This window comes from Bos mutus, chromosome 23, assembly GCF_027580195.1.
Source record: "Bos mutus isolate GX-2022 chromosome 23, NWIPB_WYAK_1.1, whole genome shotgun sequence".
NCBI classification, from domain to species: Eukaryota; Metazoa; Chordata; class Mammalia; order Artiodactyla; family Bovidae; genus Bos; species Bos mutus.
In genome coordinates, this window is record NC_091639.1 from 8,629,585 (window position 1) to 8,647,218 (window position 17,634).

The 17,634-nt window shown below is 42.7% G+C and overlaps 1 protein-coding gene across 1 annotated transcript in view; it reads left to right on the top strand.

Moving 5' to 3' along the window:
- Positions 1–15,916, top strand: part of LOC138984943 (phosphatase and actin regulator 1-like) — a 29,628-nt gene extending 13,712 nt beyond the window's left edge. The window contains exons 2-3 of the mRNA XM_070360949.1: positions 12,946–13,092; positions 15,864–15,916. Coding sequence (XP_070217050.1) covers positions 12,946–13,092; positions 15,864–15,916 — 200 coding nt within the window. The remainder of the gene's footprint in view (positions 1–12,945; positions 13,093–15,863) is intronic.
- The last annotated feature ends 1,718 nt before the right edge of the window (positions 15,917–17,634 follow it).

Consider the following 17,634-nt stretch of genomic DNA (forward strand, 5'->3'; position numbering starts at 1 on the left):
GTCTGACTCTTTGCCACCCTATGGACTGTAACCCGTAGCATATAATAATTACAGAAAAGTTAGGTGAACAACAAAACACACACAAAAAACTCAATTAGCCCATCATCTATTAATAAAAATAAGCCCTCTTTATAAGCTGTATAAGACTGAATGTTCTCACACTCTTTTTATATACATGGGCACACAGACTCATGCACACACATATTTTTTCAACCTAAATCAAGCTCCTTGAATTGATTACCTTTCATTTTCTCTATCTTAATTTAAAATAAGTAAATAATTTATGTCTTGGGGTGGTTGATTCTAACTAACTTAGGAAATAATCAGGACATGATTTGGGGGAAAAAAAGAGGAAAAGGTCAACCAACCACACATTGTTTTTGCCCAAAGGGTGACTTTGGCAACTGGCTTGATGTTACTGGATCTGTTCTGCTACTATTTACTATACAGAGTCTCTGACTAATACCCTATGATTTGATTGCTATCATCTGCCCATCTGTAGACACAACAGAATGCAAATTAAATAATTACTGAATCTGTACTGGGCAGGCCTTCTTAGACACATACATTTAGGAATTTTTGGGTTTTCCCTTCTCCACACTACCACAAATGCTTTTGTTCTTATTATAGCTAGATAAAGCACTTCACTGCATTCAAATAGCAAGTGCCATTTAATAGTGTAGTTCCTACAGTAACAGAACATTAGAACCAGCAGTAACTTAATTCAACTGGCCCATTTTACAGATGATGAAACTGAGGGTCAGAGAAGAAAGAAAAGCAAGCATTTGTTTATTAAATACCTACCGTGTACTAGAAGCTACATGTGTTTATTTCATTCAAAATCACAAAGCTATGAGTTAGACATGACTGCCCCCAATTTCTTAGAAACTAAAGCTCAGTGGAATTATCAAATCTGAAGAGGCAGAGTGAGGATTCAAATGTGAACACTGACTCACTTTCCCCTGCAACAGCCTGCCCTTCTGGAAAAAAATAATTTATCTAAAACAGACAGCCAGATGGTGGCACATCTGGGGCTGGAACCTGGTCTCCTACTGGCTAGTCTGACGCCTGTACATCTACATCCTGTTACTGTGCGTGGGGCTCCAGTGGAACTCAGACCCATTGTCTTTGCCCCTAAGATCACTTTGCAAGTGACCAAGGCCAGTAGTTCGCACACAAAGGTATGTCCAAGTGTATGTCACCCTTTCATTCACTGAACATGAATTAGAAATATTAGAATCTTTAGATCTCAGATTATGTCATTAATTACAGCAACTACTGAAAACTGACCATGTAGGAAATATAAATAAATGAAAGTAACGTAAAAATAAATAAGGTTTAACATTACCTGTGCTATTAAATAAGATGGGGAAAGTGACTTGTATGTCTTAACCAGGCATGTTCAACAACACAAAGCTGTTTAGGTTTATGTCCGACTCAATTCAACATACCAGGCCTGAAACACATTTTCCCTTTTGCATCTAGCATGTTTAGCAGCCAGCCCCCAGCCACCCTGCTCAGTATCTACTTTAAGAAACTGAGAGGAAAGGAAGCAATGAACATTTGTTGCCCGCCTACCATTTGTCAGGCTCTGTGTTTGGTGTTTTACATTTGTTATATAATGTTTTATCCTCCCAAGGCCCAGTGAGAGAGTTTATTTTATTTCTAGTTTACATATAAGGAAACTAAAGCTTGGAGAGCTCACTAACTTTTTTCCACGATCTAATAAGCATTCAGCTTGGGAATTATGCCAAGGTTTAATTTCACAGTGACAAGCTTTACTTGGAGCTGGCTAGGAATAATAGTTTTAATATAATGAATGTTTATTGGGAATTTCTTTTGCTGAAGACTTTACATAGATTACATGTTTAAATCCTCATAGCAACCCTAAGATGTAGGTACTATGTAAGGTCCATCTTACAGATATACAGGGGACAAGTGACTTACATGAAATCATTCAACTATTAAGTATGGAATTGGGGTATAAACCTCAAAGCCTGTGTAGCTAGTTAACTTTTATTTCATACTGTCTGGAAGGAAAATAGCATCCACATTATTTACACAGTCATACAAATTACAAAGTGCCACAGGTAGAGATAGAGTGGAAAATGCCACATTCTCACATTGATGCTAGATTTGGGGTGGAAATAAAAACATTTGAGCCGTAAAAGATGGGCAGAGTTTCAACAGGCGATGATTGAAGAGAAGGAAATGAAAGGCTTTCCAGTGGGAAAATTTGAACTGTCATTTGATACTGTTTTCCTAATTTCTGTTTGAATCTTCTGTCTTACAATTTGCCAATTAATCCATCAAACTGTTTAAGGTTTGGGATTTCTGGTAGCCACAGATGGCATCGAAGCACTCATGAATTGTGCTCTCAGTCCACTGAGAACCCATGTGTATTACTTATCTAGTGCTGCATATCATGTTACCCCAAAATGTAGTGACTTAAAACAGCAAACATTTATTATCTCATAGTTTCTGTAGGTCAGAAACTCAAGAATGTCTTAGTTGGGTTGTTGTGGCTCAGAGTCAGGATGCTGGTCAGGGCTGCAGTCATCATCAGTCCCAGGGCTTCTCTGGGGCTTTGAAGATGGCTCATGCAGATGGCACTTGGCAGGAGGCCTCAGTTTCTTGCCACATGAGCCTATTCACTGGCTTTTTGGGTGTCCCTGTGACACTGCACCTGGCTTCTCCCAAGACTCCAAAAGAAAGCAAGACAGAAGTTGCAATGCATTTCCTGATACACCATCGCTTCCACCATATTCTAATGGTCACAGAGACCAGCACTGATTGAGTGTGGGAGGGCGTGGATGTGAATGCCAAGCGTTGGGGATCCCTAGGAGCCATCTGGAGGCTGGCTATCACACCATACACGTATTCGGGGAAGCAGAAAACGTCTCCAAAACACAGAGGACATGGTTCCTATACTCGAACAGTTTTTATTTAGTATATCTTATATCTTTTAAGCACTTTCACAGCATCATCTTTCAGGATTTGGAATAGCTCAACTGGAATTCTATCACCTCCACTAGCTTTGTTCGTAGTGATGCTTTCTAAGGCCCACTTGACTTCACATTCCAGGACGTCTGGCTCTAGGTGAGTGATCACACCATCGTGATTATCTGGGTCATGAAGATCTTTTTTGTTCAGTTCTTCTGTGTATTCTTGCCATCTCTTCTTAATATCTTCTGCTTCTGTTAGGTCCATACCATTTCTGTCCTTTATCGAGCCCATCTTTGCATGAAATATTCCTTTGGTATCTCTGATTTTCTTGAAGAGATCTCTAGTCTTTCCCATTCTGTTGTTTTCCTCTATTTCTTTGCATTGATCGCTGAAGAAGGCTTTCTTATCTCTTCTTGCTATTCTTTGGAACTCTGCATTCAGATGTTTATCTTTCCTTTTCGCCTTTGCTTTTCGCTTCTCTTCTTTTCACAGCTATTTGTAAGTCCTCCCCAGACAGCCATTTTGCTTTTTTGCATTTCTTTTCCATGGGGATGGTTTTGATCCCTGTCTCCTGTACAATGTCATGAACCTCATTCCATAGTTCATCAGGCACTCTATCTATCAGCCCTTAAAACTATTTCTCACTTACATTGTATAATCATAAGGGATTTGATTTAGGTCATACCTGAATGGTTTTCCCTACTTTCTTCAATTTAAGTCTGAATTTGGCAATAACGAGTTCATGGTCTGAGCCACAGTCAGCTCCTGGTCTTGTTTTTGCTGACTGTATAGAGCTTCTCTATCTTTGGCTTAAAAGAATGTAATCCATCTGATTTCGGTGTTGACCATCTGGTGATGTCCATGTATAGAGTCTTCTCTTGTGTTGTTGGAAGAGGGTGTTTGTTATGACCAGTGCATTTTCTTGGCAAAACTCTATTAGTCTTTGCCCTGCTTCATTCCGTATTCCAAGGCCAAATTTGCCTGTTACTCCAGGTGTTTCTTGACTTCCTACTTTTGCACTCCAGTCACCTATAATGAAAAGGACACCTTTTTTGGGTGTTAGTTCTAAAAGGTCTTGTAGGTCTTCATAGAACCATTCAACTTCAGCTTCTTCAGCGTTACTGGTTGGGGCATAGACTTGGATTACTGTGATATTGAATGGTTTGCCTTGGAAACGAACAGAGATCATTCTGTCGTTTTTGAGACTGCATCCAAGTACTGCATTTCGGACTCTTTTGTTGTCAACATGCCAGCAAATTTGGAAAACTCAGCAGTGGCAACAGGACTGGAAAAGGTCAGTTTTCATTCCAATCCCAAAGAAAGGCAATGCCAAAGAATGCTCAAACTACCACACAATTGCACTCATCTCACATGCTAGTAAAGTAATGCTCAAAATTCTCCAAGCCAGGCTTCAGCAATATGTGAACCGTGAACTTCCTGATGTTCAAGCTGGTTTTAGAAAAGGCAGAGGAACCAGAGATCAAATTGCCAACATCCGCTGGATCATGGAAAAAGCAAGAGAGTTCCAGAAAAACATCTATTTCTGCTTTATTGACTATGCCAAAGCCTTTGACTGTGTGGATCACAATAAACTGTGGAAAATTCTGAAAGAGATGGGAATACCAGACCACCTGACCTGCCTCTTGAGAAATCTGTACGCAGGTCAGGAAACAGTTAGAACTAGACATGGAACAACAGACTGGTTCCAAATAGGAAAAGGAGTATGTCAAGGCTGTATATTGTCACCCTGTTTATTTAACTTATATGCAGAGTACATCATGAGAATCGCTGGACTGGAAGAAACACAAACTGGAAACAAGATTGCTGGGAGAAATATCAATAACCTCAGATATGCAGATGACACCACCATTATGGCAGAAAGTGAAGAGGAACTCAAAAGCCTCTTGATGAAAGTGAAAGTGGAGAGTGAAAAAGTTGGCTTAAAGCTCAACATTCAGAAAACGAAGATCATGGCATCCGGTCCCATCACTTCATGGGAAATAGATGGGGGAACAATGGAAACAGTGTCAGAGTTTATTTTTCTGGGCTCCAAAATCACTGCAGATGGTGACTGCAGCCATGAAATTAAAAGATGCTTACTCCTTGGAAGGAAAGTTATGACCCACCTAGATAGCATATTAAAACGCAGAGATATTACTTTGCCAACAAAGGTCCGTCTAGTCAAGGCTATGGTTTTTCCTGTGGTCATGTATGGATGTGAGAGTTGGACTGTGAAGAAGGCTGAGCACCGAAGAATTGATGCTTTTGAACTGTGGTGTTGGAGAAGACTCTTGAGAGTCCCTTGGACTGCAAGGAGATCCAACCAGTCCATTTGAAGGAAATCAGCCCTGGGATTTCTTTGGAAGGAATGATGCTAAAGCTGAAACTCCAGTATTTTGGCCACCTCACGCGAAGAGTTGACTCATTGGAAAAGACTCTGACGCTGGGAGGGATTGGGGGCAGGAGGAGAAGGGGACGACAGAGGATGAGATGGCTGGATGGCCTCACTGACTCGATGGACGTGAGTCTGAGTGAACTCCGGGAGTTGGTGATGGACAGGGAGGCCTGGCGTGCTGCGATTCATGGGGTCGCAAAGAGTCGGACACGACTGAGTGACTGATATGATCTGATATCTTTTAAGTAGTTTTAGAACAACGCACAATTTTATATAAACCAAAATATTAGTCCTTCCAGGGGAGAAACCACTATGCAATGTTATGGTAGCTATTCAATAGTATTAAATAGTATTGTATTCATCTTTATCCAGACATCAGACCCAGGTACTGAAGCCCTAAAGGAAGAGTCAGAGCAAAGTCAATGTGAGACCCATGAGGCTACAGGGAACAGGGCTGGTCTGAATGCCCAGACATGGAACCATCTCTTTGGGAAGCCACCACCGTCGGAGAAGGCGATGGCACCCCACTCCAGTTCTCCTGCCTGGAAAATCCCATGGATGGAGGAGCCTGGTAGGCTGCAGTCCATGGGGTCGCTAAGAGTCAGACATGACTGAGCGACTTCACTTTCCCTTTTCACTTTCATGCATTGGAGAAGGAAATGGCAACCCACTCCAGTGTTCTTGCCTGGAGAATGCCAGGGATGGGGGAGCCTGGTGGGCTGCCATCTATGGGGTCGCACAGAGTTGGACACGACTGAAGCGACTTAGCAGCAGCAGCAGCACCTTGGGGTATGGCCACACAAGCTGTGCCCTTCACAATTCCATAATTCTACTTACATGGGCTGTGATGTGAATAGTGTACCCCTGCTCGAAGTTGCACAACACTGAATACCAAGGAGACAGAATGCTGGGAAGCAGTGGGAAAAACTAGGCACCCATACCCTCTCCTTTGTGGGCCCCACAAAATTAGCCACATAGAAATAGGAATAAATAGCAGAACTATGCAGAATGGACAGCTCCTTTAATTACAAGTTGAAGCGGAGAGCTCTAAGATGTGCCAATAACAGCTCCTCAGATTCTTGGTTATCTAGCAAAGCATACATATGTATAGAAAAGAAAAAATATCTCAGCAGCTACATACTAAATTTAGCTTCAATAAAAAGCACAAAAGCCTTTTTGGTACATTGGTGTTAAGCCTATTTAAAACCTATGCAAGTTACTGCTGCAATCTTATTGGCTTGATATTGTAGTTAATAACATTCATCTTCATTATTGGCATTTTGCATTTTCTACATAAATGATTTTCAGTACCATCACTCTACTTAGTGACATCACACTGATTTTAACTGGGTTTAATTGCGAGGTATAAAGGTTCTTATATATCTAACTTGTGTTAGATACACAAAATAGTGTAACATGTATACTTAATCTATGCAGCCCCGATTCTTTCATCTGTTTGACAATGCTATTCTAGAATAAATTTTTTAACAAAAATTCAAACACCTCTAGCATAAATGTAGAATCGATTACCCTTAAGATCATTACTGTATTCATCTGCAGCCTGTGGGAATGGCTGACATGATAACTTTTCAGAAAGATTAAAGTAATGATGGGATGTCATCTCTAATCCTTGCAAACTTGCAAATAGAAAGAAGGAAACATTTTTACTAGTACTTTTAAATTTTTATTAGAAATTATGTAAAACTTATGGAAAATTTGCAAAAATAAAATAGTACAAAGAATATTTATGTACTTTTATGCAGATTCACCTGTTGACCTCATTTGATTATCATTTGCTGTCCTATCTCTAAAGTCCCTAACCTATCTGTTTATTGACAGAAGGGTCAATTGCTCTATCCAGAGAGGAGTACAAAAGTATATATATTAGAAAGAATTGTTTTCCTTGTGATGGGAACTCAGACTTTACTTCTTTACAACTTTCATATATGAGCTATAGCAATGTTAATTATATTTCTCATGTTGTCTATTACATCCCTAGTACTTTTTATCTTATGACTTGAAATGTGTCTTCTGACTACCTCCATTCAATAACCTCTCCCACTCCCACTGCTGGTAACCACAAATCTGATCTCTTTTTCTATGAGTTCATTTGTTTATTTGTGAAATATAATTAACCTACAACACTGTTAGAGAAGGAAATGGCAACCCACTCCAGTACTCTTGCCTGGAAAATCCCCTGGACAGAGGAGCCTGGTAGGCTACAGTCCAAGGGGTCGCAAAGAGTCGGACACGGCTGAGTGACTTCACTCTCACAACACCGTTAGTTCCTGGTATATAGCATAGTGATTCCACATTGCTATACATTTCAAAATGGTTCCCACGGATAAGTCTGTTCACAGTATGTCACCATACAAAGGTATTACACAGTTACTGACTATAGTCCCCGCGATGCACATTTCTTACTCTGCCTCATTTATTTTGTGACTGGAGGTTTGTACCTCTTAATCTCCTCACCCACCTCTCTCACCCGCCATCCCTTTCCACAAGCCACGACCTCTCTGTTCTCAGCATCCACATCTCCACTTCCATTTTCTTAAGTTTGTTCATTTCTTCTGCTTTTTAGATTCCACGTGTAAGTGAGATCACACGGTCTCTATCTTTCTTCATCCCTGCCAGGGTCCGTCCACGTTGTCACAGATGGGAAGAGCTCATTCTTTTTCATGACTGGGTGGAATTCCACTAAATATACATATACCACATTTTCTCGGTCCATTCATCCACCGATGGGCACCCAGACTGTTCCCATATTCTTCACACTGTAAACAACGCTGCCGTGAACGTAGGGTTGGACATATCCCCTCAAATCCATGTTTTTGTCTTCTTCAGACAAGTGCCCGGGAGTGGAATTGCTGTGTTGTGCGCTGGTTCTATTTACGGTTTTCTGAGGAACCTTCACACTGTTCCATATCCTCTCCTAAAACTTGCTATTTGTTGTCTCCCCAGTAAAAACCACTCTGCCAGGCGTGAAGTGCTATCCCACTGTGATTTGGACTTGCATTGCCATAATGATTGCTAATACTAAGCATCTTTCCATGGGCCTACGGGCCATTTGTATGACTTTGGAAAAATACCTGTTTACATCTTCTGCTTATTTTTTAATTGAGTTGATTATTTTTTATGTTGAGATATATGAGCTTTTTGTATATTTGGGACCATTATCAGACATATCATTTGCAAATGTCTTTTCCCATTCAGTAGCCTGCCTTTCGTTTTGTTGATAGTTTCCCTCATGGTGCAAAAGCTTCTTGGTTTGGTGCCATCCCATTTGTTTATTTCTGCTTTCATTCCCTTGCCTGAGGAGACATATCCAAAAACATATTGCTGAGACTGATGTCAAAGGCCATACCTCCTATGTTTTATTCTGGGAGTTTTATGGTTTCAGGTCTTAGATTTAAGCCTTTAATCCATCTTGAGATTATTATTATAGATAATATGAGAAAGTAGTCCAGTTTGATTCTTTTGCAGGTGCTCTCAAGTTTTCCCAGCAGCACTGCTTAAAGGGGCTGGCTTTCCCTCATTGTATACTCTTGCCTCTTTTGTCATAGATTAATTGACTGTGTAAGGGTGGGTCCATTTCTGGGGCTCTATTCTGTTCCATCGACCTGTGTGTCTGTTTTTGCGCCAGACGACCCTTGCACTTCTATGGCTGAGGTGACAGTGAATGCCCAGTGGTGCTCACTGCAGTAGTGGCCGGACTGGGGCAACACCCACCACCCCCAGTGCACACCCCAGGGCTCTTCCCCTGACGTTAGTCAGTCAGATATTTTATGACAAGAGTCATGTTTGTGAAAGGATTCACAGAGAACGAAAACTGTGGAAACACTGGAATGAGCCCTCATAGAGGAGTGAATCCTTCATACAGGATAAGAGAGAGATACATGAGCTGGGATTGACTTTGTAAGGGACTTGTTAAAAGGATTTCCTCCCTCAAAAGACGGGAGGAAATAAAAGAGGCAAAGTGAAAAAAGATAATGGGAAAACACAGACGAGACAAAGAAGACAGCAAACTTTGGAAGCCAAACAATGGAAGAAAATAGTCAGAAATGAAAATGGCATAAAATAATTCAAGAACATGCGCGTGCAGATGGATGTAGCATTTTAATGTCCCTTTTGTAAAAAGTATATCTATCTAGAATTATTTTAATAATACTGGTCCACATGATAGAGATAATATAAAAGAACATTTAAACTCTTGTGAAGAAAAGTAAACTTAAGATAGTAGCAATATTACATTCCTAATCCTCTGAAACATGAATAAGAGCAGAAATTCAAAGATGTATTTCTTGATGTCAAGAACCATTATTAAGTAATATCTAAGAAACAGAGAAAGCTAAGACTAGAAAAGACTAGAAAGCTGAAGATGACTTTATTGTTTTTTGATAATGGCAACGCTGATGAACGAAAAGTCGAGAGCATGGGGAATCCCAAACTTTTTGAATAATCAAACAGCTCTGCATTAGGGGTTTTCCTGGTGCTCCAGTGGTTAAGATTCAGGGCTTCTACTGCAGGGGCACAAGTTCTATCCCTGCTTAAGGAAGTAAGGCCCCTCTCATGCCATGTGGCGCAGGCAAAATAATATAATAATAATAGCACTGCATTCATTCAAAGAGAGGTATGGGTTGAGAAGATCCCCTGGAGTAGAAAATGGCAGCCCACTCCAGTATTCTTGCCTGGAGAATGCCATGGGCTGAGGAGCCTGGCGGGCTACAGTCCATAGGGTCACAACAAATCGGACACAACTGAAGCAACTCTGCATGCAGGCATAGTTATACAGTGTGTAGTTCACACAGTGTGTTTCCTTACTTTTGCACTTCCTCAAGAGCTTGAACCTAAATGTTGTGATCATGATATTGGTTTGCAGCCTGATTAGTCATCTAAAAGCATTAACCTTCATTGTTCATTTCATGAGCCAAACACCCCTGTTGTGCCTCCTGGGATGGGAGGCATCCATTTTTAGTCTATGTTTAACAGAGACAAATGGGACATAATAAGGAGACAAATATCATAGAAAAATGAATTTAAAATGTGGATAGTCAACCAAAATATATATATTATATATACACTTAGCAAATCAATATACTGGTTAAAGTACAGGATTTGAAACCAGGTAGAAATGGATTTTGTCCCCATTTCAGCTACTCATTGACCCATTAGTTGTACAACTCTCCTTTACTCTTTGCTTCCCTCTTCTCTCCTTTTGAGCATTTACTCTGTACTGGATTCATGCCAAAGACTAGTGGGCCAGTCATCTCACATTCCTGAGGGAGAACATGGAAAGCTCATTGGGAAGAAATTTGTGGTGTACAACACAAGGAAAGGTGCAGATGAAGAAACGAGTCAGACTTGTGGGGACAACTCTGAACAGACTGGAGGGAAACAATGGGAGACGAGTTAGGAAAGACAGATGGGAATCAGGTTGTAAAGGGCCCTGAAAGCCAGGATAAGTAATTTAAAAGTAAATGCTGGAAGTTGGCTAACTATGAGAAATTCAGTGATTAGGAAGGTAGTCTAGTACAGGGAGGCCAAAGGAAAGGATTATTTCAAGAAGGATACATTACTCAGGAAAGAAATGGGGAAGGCTATTGGTGACCTTTAAAGTAACAGTGACTGAGTGGTGGGAATAAAAAGTAGAGGTAGGGATACAAGGAGGGGATTAGGAGTGAAAAATGGAGACTCTGGGGCCAAGAGTTCCATGGGAAGGTTAAATAGACGGGGAGAGAAACCGTATGGTGGAGACTGAAGAAGCATCAAGGAGACAGCAGATGAAGAGTTACTACCTATGTGTGAAGTAAGAGACCAATGTGAAGAGACTGAAGAGTCTAGGGTGGGCGCAAGGATACAGGATGAGAGTTAGAACTGACAGCTGAAGTGGAGAGGGAAGTTTTGCAGCGCTGAAGCGGCACTTCATCCTCTGAGACTGAAGGGCATGACTTGACACTGAGATTTCCTTTGTAGCAGGAAGGGAATGAAGGTAACATTTATCTGTGTACTCCAGGTGGGCTCCTGTTAGAAAGAAATGTGGCAACATCTGGCCACAAAAGACCAGGTGACTGAAGCTGCCAGAAGACAAACATCAAAGAGTTGAGCCCATCAATAGGTTCAGTAGGAGCATCAAAACCATTCTGACGCACACTCCAGAAACCTTTCTAGCTGTTCCTACTATATAACATGGGAAGGTTGCAGTGCAGACATTCAAAGAAACATGAGGTGCCCTTGATCTTCAGCCTGTCCTTCAAAAACAACGATACAGAGTTACAGAGACTACAGGCCCAATCCAAAGACCACTGTGCATGCTGTAAATCACCAAATCAAAACTTGAAGGTGAAAATGAATGGGTACTTCCATAGAGATGAACATATCCCCAAAATCAGTAGTGCTAAGAGAGCCGCTGGGGGACTTCACTGGCAAGCCAGTGGTTAAGACTTTGCCTACCAAGTACAGGGTGCAGATTTGATCCCTGGTGGGAGAGCTAAGATCCCAAATTCCCGGCAGTCAAAAAGCCAAAACATAAAACAGAAGCAATATTATAACAAATTCAATAAAGACTTTAAAAATGGTCCACATTTAAAAAAAAAAGAAAAGCCACTCAATTCTTGGTGAATATACCTAGTCTTCCCTGGTGGCTCAGATGGTAAAGAATTCAACTGCAGTGTGTGTGACCTGGGTTGGATCCCTGGGTTGGGAAGATCCCCTGGAGGAGGGCATGGCAACCCACGCCAGTATTCTTGCCTGGAGAATCCCATTGACAGAGGAGTCTGGCAGGCTGCAGTCCATGGGGTCGCAAAGAGTTGGACACCACTGAGCACCTAAGCACATACTAGTCTACATTCAAAATAGCAAATCTAGAAACTTTACAGGCAACCTGCCTCTAAAGTTGTACATGCTTCTACATCTGGTTCCATCTCTATCTGAGCTCCAGAGTTGGGGAAAAGGGTGCACAGGGGTACTCCAGCCTGTTCTCTTCCCTGACCAACTGGGACTAGGCTTGCACCCCAGGACTAATAATGGCATGCAAGGGAAGCTGAAGCTGGGCTGTCTGGTTGGGCATCCTTGGACCAGACGATCCTGGGGGTTAAGGAGACCCTCGTGTGCACTTGAGAAGCATGGGTAAGTGCATTTGGCGGGAGAGGACACAGTGCTGACTGGGCATCTTTGGAGTCCTCCCTTTCGCATCCGCCTCTCTGGGCCAAGAGCTGCAACCCGGGGCTGCAGGCAGGAGGCGGGGTGGCCGTCCGTCTGCAGCACCAACCCGTTGGCCCTGGGGCTGGGAGAGGAGCTGGGGGTGAGGGGGGGGGGTGGGGGCGAGCGCCAGCCAGGGAGAGCATGATCTCTGCTCCAGTCCACAAATCCTTAACGGGTTTTCTTTCTCTCCCTTCACCCTTTTCTCTCTTTTGCTCTCTTTCTTTCTCTCTCCTTTTCTTTTTTCTTTTTTCCCTCTCTTCCCCCCTCCCTCCCCGTCCCCTTTCCCTCCCTCTCCCATCCCCCTCTCCCCTCCCCCCTTCCCTGTGTGAGAGCCTCTTCCTTCCCCCCCTCCCCTTTTCCGCCTCTCTCCCTCTCTCTCTCCATCTCCTTCTCCCTCTCAGCTCGCCGGGCGACCCTGCTCCTGCCTCCCACCTTAATGGCGGCATCTTCGGAGGACGATATAGACCGGCGGCCCATCAGAAGAGTCCGCTCCAAGAGCGACACGCCGTACCTCGCCGAGGCCAGGATCTCCTTTAACCTGGGGGCAGGTGAGGACGGAGCGCGTGCCCCGCTCTCTCCCCCACCCCGCTTCCTGCCCTCCTCCCCGGCTGGCTCAGCCCGCAGCCCCTCCTTTGGTACCCCACCCCGCCGCCCGCCCCATCCCGCCCCACTTCCTACCCAGCTGGTCCCCGGCGCGCACTCGCTCTCTTTGTGTGCCGGGTGAGGTGTGTGTGTGTGTGTGTGTGTGTGTGTTTTGCGGAGGTGGGGGAGGGTAGCGCGTGGATCCCTGCATCCGCCGGGGAATCACACGCCGGGCTTCCCCCTTCCTTGAAGAGAGGAGAGTGCTGTCACCGATAACAATGATCGTAGGCGTAGCCTGGAGCGCGGGGTCAGCCTGCCCGAGCGCCGCCGGCTGTGGGCGGAGGGGGCTGGCAAGGCTCCGCCGGTGTGGTTTGCTGGTGGGGCTGCTACCGCGGGTGGAACTTGTTGGTGCCATTCAGACTCTGGTGATTCTGCTGGGTTGTTACCACTGCTGCGGCTTTGGAGTGAGGAGAGAGGAGGGGGTGGGGTTTAACAGCTGGGAACCGGACCCAGCAGTTGGCAAGCAACCATCGTGATGATAGTAATAAGATGGTCTGTGGGATACACGTGGGGTGATGGGAAGCTGTCAGTGGGACTGGTACCCAAGGTGGCCCAGATGGGATTAAGTGAAAAGGGCAACTGAGGTGGAGGAGGGAGGGAAAGAAGCATGGGGAGGAGAAGAGAGGCGGATACAGGAAGGATGGGAAGGAAAAGGAAGGGAGGAAGGAGGAAAGAAGGAAGAAAGGAGCCACAGAAAGGACTGAGGGATTCAAGGAGTCAAACTGTGTCCGCTGAGACCTGTCAGGGTTGCCTGAAAGGACGCATCAGTGTTCGCTGTCTCCACTGATGCTGCTGTTGCTCCAGATTCAGGGGCAGACCGCCCTTGCCCTCTCCTATCCTAGTACAGGGTCCCTGTCACCAGGAGGAAGTTGTTCACCACTAACTTTTCTAAAAGACTGCTAAGTCCCCCTGCCTCCCGCCCCCCAAGTTTGTGTCTCTTCCTTTCTAGAATTCCTTACTATTCTAGCAACTCCAAGGCAAAAAGAGTGGGCATTTTCCTGAAAATCCTCCTTCAAAATAAGTTTAAGAAGAAAAGGATATCTTTTTCTTTAGGAAACTAAACCCTTGAAAATGGAACTGAATCAAGCAAAATATATGTGTGTATGTGCATGCTGGAGCAAAGAGAAATTTCAAATAATGACTATTTTACTCACTACTGAGAAGTCTGAATGAAGGAGAAAGCTCTACATAGAGAAATGAGATGTATTTGCTAAAGAACCATATCCTATGACTGGTGGGATGGTAACTGAGTGTGCCAAAGTAGCCAACTTCTTTGGAGTGTAACTTTTCCTATTTTGGTGATTTGGGGTTTTTTTTTTAAACCCTTTGTTTTCTTGTCACTTCTGGAATGTTTGCCTATGGATTTGTGACTGGGGGAAAGAAGACTTCATTGGAGGAAGCTTTGATAGTTTTTGTGACATACAGTAGTAGCCTGTGGTCTCCATTGGAACTATTAATCCTTCACTTGTATGTTCTAGATTCAGAATATGACTGTGAGAGTTCTTGGAAAGGACTGAGAAGAGTTCCTTTTAGGATCAAGGTTGTTTCCAACCCAGAGATATTAAGGATCACTCCTTTTTTTTTTTTTTTACCAAACTCCGGTATATTCCCTGAACATCTTTGGCTTAGCAGAGAAGGAAAGGGGCTAAGGAGACACTTAATAAAGGTTGTTCACCTACTACTGGTGCTTTTACAACAAAACAAAGGTTGAAAAAAGAGTTTCAAGTTTCTGTTAGTGCTGGCTTAGGCTGAACCATTCTGCCACCAGATTCAAGCCAGTGACTTGCAGTCTTTTATTCTGGTTAAATTGCTCTGGAAGCCAATGAAAAGATTGGACTTTTCAGAGAGGACTCGTCTCCTTTTCATCTGGAAATAAACAGGCCAAACAAGCTCCCAGTCCCTTCCAAATGTCCTTTAGAAAATACCCTTAAAAGCACAGTGTCAAGAAAGACAACAGTAAGAAAGAAATGTGGTGGGAAGGATGTTTGTCAATGAGGGAGGGCGGTTGCTGAGGGCTGTGTTCTTTGGTTGGGGAGCTGTCCTCTTGGTGGTGCTGAAGCTGAGGGCTGTGTGACAGACACCTGACAATGAGCTGGACAGCTGAGGGGGGTGGAGGGTGGCGGTGCTCAGTCCTTTGGTGATGGAATCCCAGGGAAAGTGCTCACTGACGGGCCTCCAAAAACTTTTCTATCCCTGCCCACCTACGTGCAACGCCTGTTTACTACGCCTCCCGCCTACTGCTCCACTGCTCAGATCAGGAGGTTTTGCTCTAATTTTGTGGCGGCTGCTCACTCCCAGGGCTTTGTTTTCCAGCTGGTTTGAGGTTGCTTTCCTGACACAATAAGATCTACTCACAGATGCTCCTTTCCCCCTCCCTTAAAAGTAATTGTAACCCCTGGCTTAAAAAGCAAACAGCCTTGTTTATCTCCTTGAGCAGCAAGTTGTAATTAAACTATTAGGGTCGTTATCAGCACTGCTGAACAGAAGAGCCTGCACACTTTGGATAAATTACATAATCTGGGCATAGAGAGAATTTTGTCTCTTAACAACAATTTATAAACGATTAGGCGAGGAAGCTTTCATCCGCCCTTCCTTCCTGCTCCTCTCCTACCCCTAGTCACTTACTCTTTATTCTTTCCAGAGAAATTCTTCATTGGTTTAAACTATTTGTCTTTAGGATTCGCCTTCTTACACCTACTCATTTTATATAAGTCCACATTTAATATTTGAGAGGCTTAGTAATCACTCAAGGAAATAAATATACACATATTCATTTTACTTGGATATCATGAAATCATTTGGGGACCAAATCCCTTAAAACTAATGTGTACACTTGCCAGATTAAGTAGACTGGGGCATTTTAAATACTGATTAAATTCTTAAGCATTCCTTCAACTACACCTTGTCCCTGATGGTACTTAATAATATCATTTCAGAAATAACTTCACAGCATGAGTGAAAGATATAATCCCTCACCTACAGTCCCAAGTCAGTCAAAGAATAGCACCAAAATGTGGGTCTTTCAGTACTTTATGAAGATGCTAATTTCAAGATTCAGCCTAAATTGAGAGTGTAGAGAACAAAAATTTTTCTGAACCATGACTTTATTTTTCTAAAACAGCCCCTTTTGTAGGTTTTAACTTCTATTTAGCATTTAGTATATTACACAGACCTTGATAGATGCTTGTTTGCTGAAGATAGTATGTTAGAGAGAATTAAGCCAATGTATTTGCTGAAAGTAACCCAGACACATTAGACCTCATTTAAAACCCTGGAAGAAGTTTTTTCCTGAGAAATTAAAATGTGTTAAAAGGACATCGTGTAACAGAAGAGTATGTTCACACTATTAGTAGCAAGTATTTCTAATTGTGTTCTCACTCAGCAATGAACATTACTGACATTTAGCTTCTAAGAACTTGCTCTGCCTTGTGAGGTCATTGATTCACTGCAATGAAATGAATGCAATGTAGAGCTGCAGCTCATCTGACAGATATTTTTCTTTGGGCCAGTTTATTCTATTGTATTTATTTATCTCTGTATTAGCAATGTATAAAAGAATGTTTGATACATAGAAGATACTGAAATGGAAAGGTTCTCCATAGTTACACACCAAAATGAATGAAAATATTATGATAAAAGATTTAACCACATCTAAAACTTCTATAAAGGATGTCAAAAGAAGGAAAGCTAGTCATCCTGATGGTTTAGGATTGTTTAAAACACAAACCAGTATTCTGCACTATTTAGGAAAATAAGTACTTCTCTAATCATAAGTACGTTTAACCTCTGTTGACATTGCAGAATTGCTTTGTATGTATGGAGGAGATTTTAAATTAATCGCACGGGCAACCTCAGAATGCTTATCCTCTTTGGAAGGCTGAGATCTGTTCTAGTTTCTGATGTTAGGAACTAAAGCCAGGGACAGTCATTTTTGACTTCCACTGATCTCCTCCACTATTTCAGGCCCAGAAGAAAACTGTAATCAAACTTAGCTTTTTCTGACTACCAGCAGGAGGGGATGGGTCAGTATGTTACAGTTTAAGCTGAGATCCCTTTCCTACCTTTCTTGAGGAGGAAGAACCTTTATCCTTTAGCTGAAGTATAAATGTCTTTGATATTGAGAAGTGGCATCCCAGAATGTGCTATTATCCTTTAGCCGTGAGGACTGTCTCTAGGCAAAATTGTGAATATTGCCATGCTGAACCAAGATTATTTCACCAGTGTAAAGGTCTTGGTAGACATCCCCTTCAAGCTTTCCCTGAAGAATGACAATGTATGTATCCCTCACATTATTTCTCTTACTGATTCCAAACTGAAAGCAGATCATATGGGCCTGACTTTTATTTGGTAGGCCCAAAATCTCCTTTAAAGTATTGCTTTTAGCATTCATTAGGGGCTTCCCTGGTGGGTCAGATGGTAAAGAATCCACCTGCAATGAAGGAGACTGG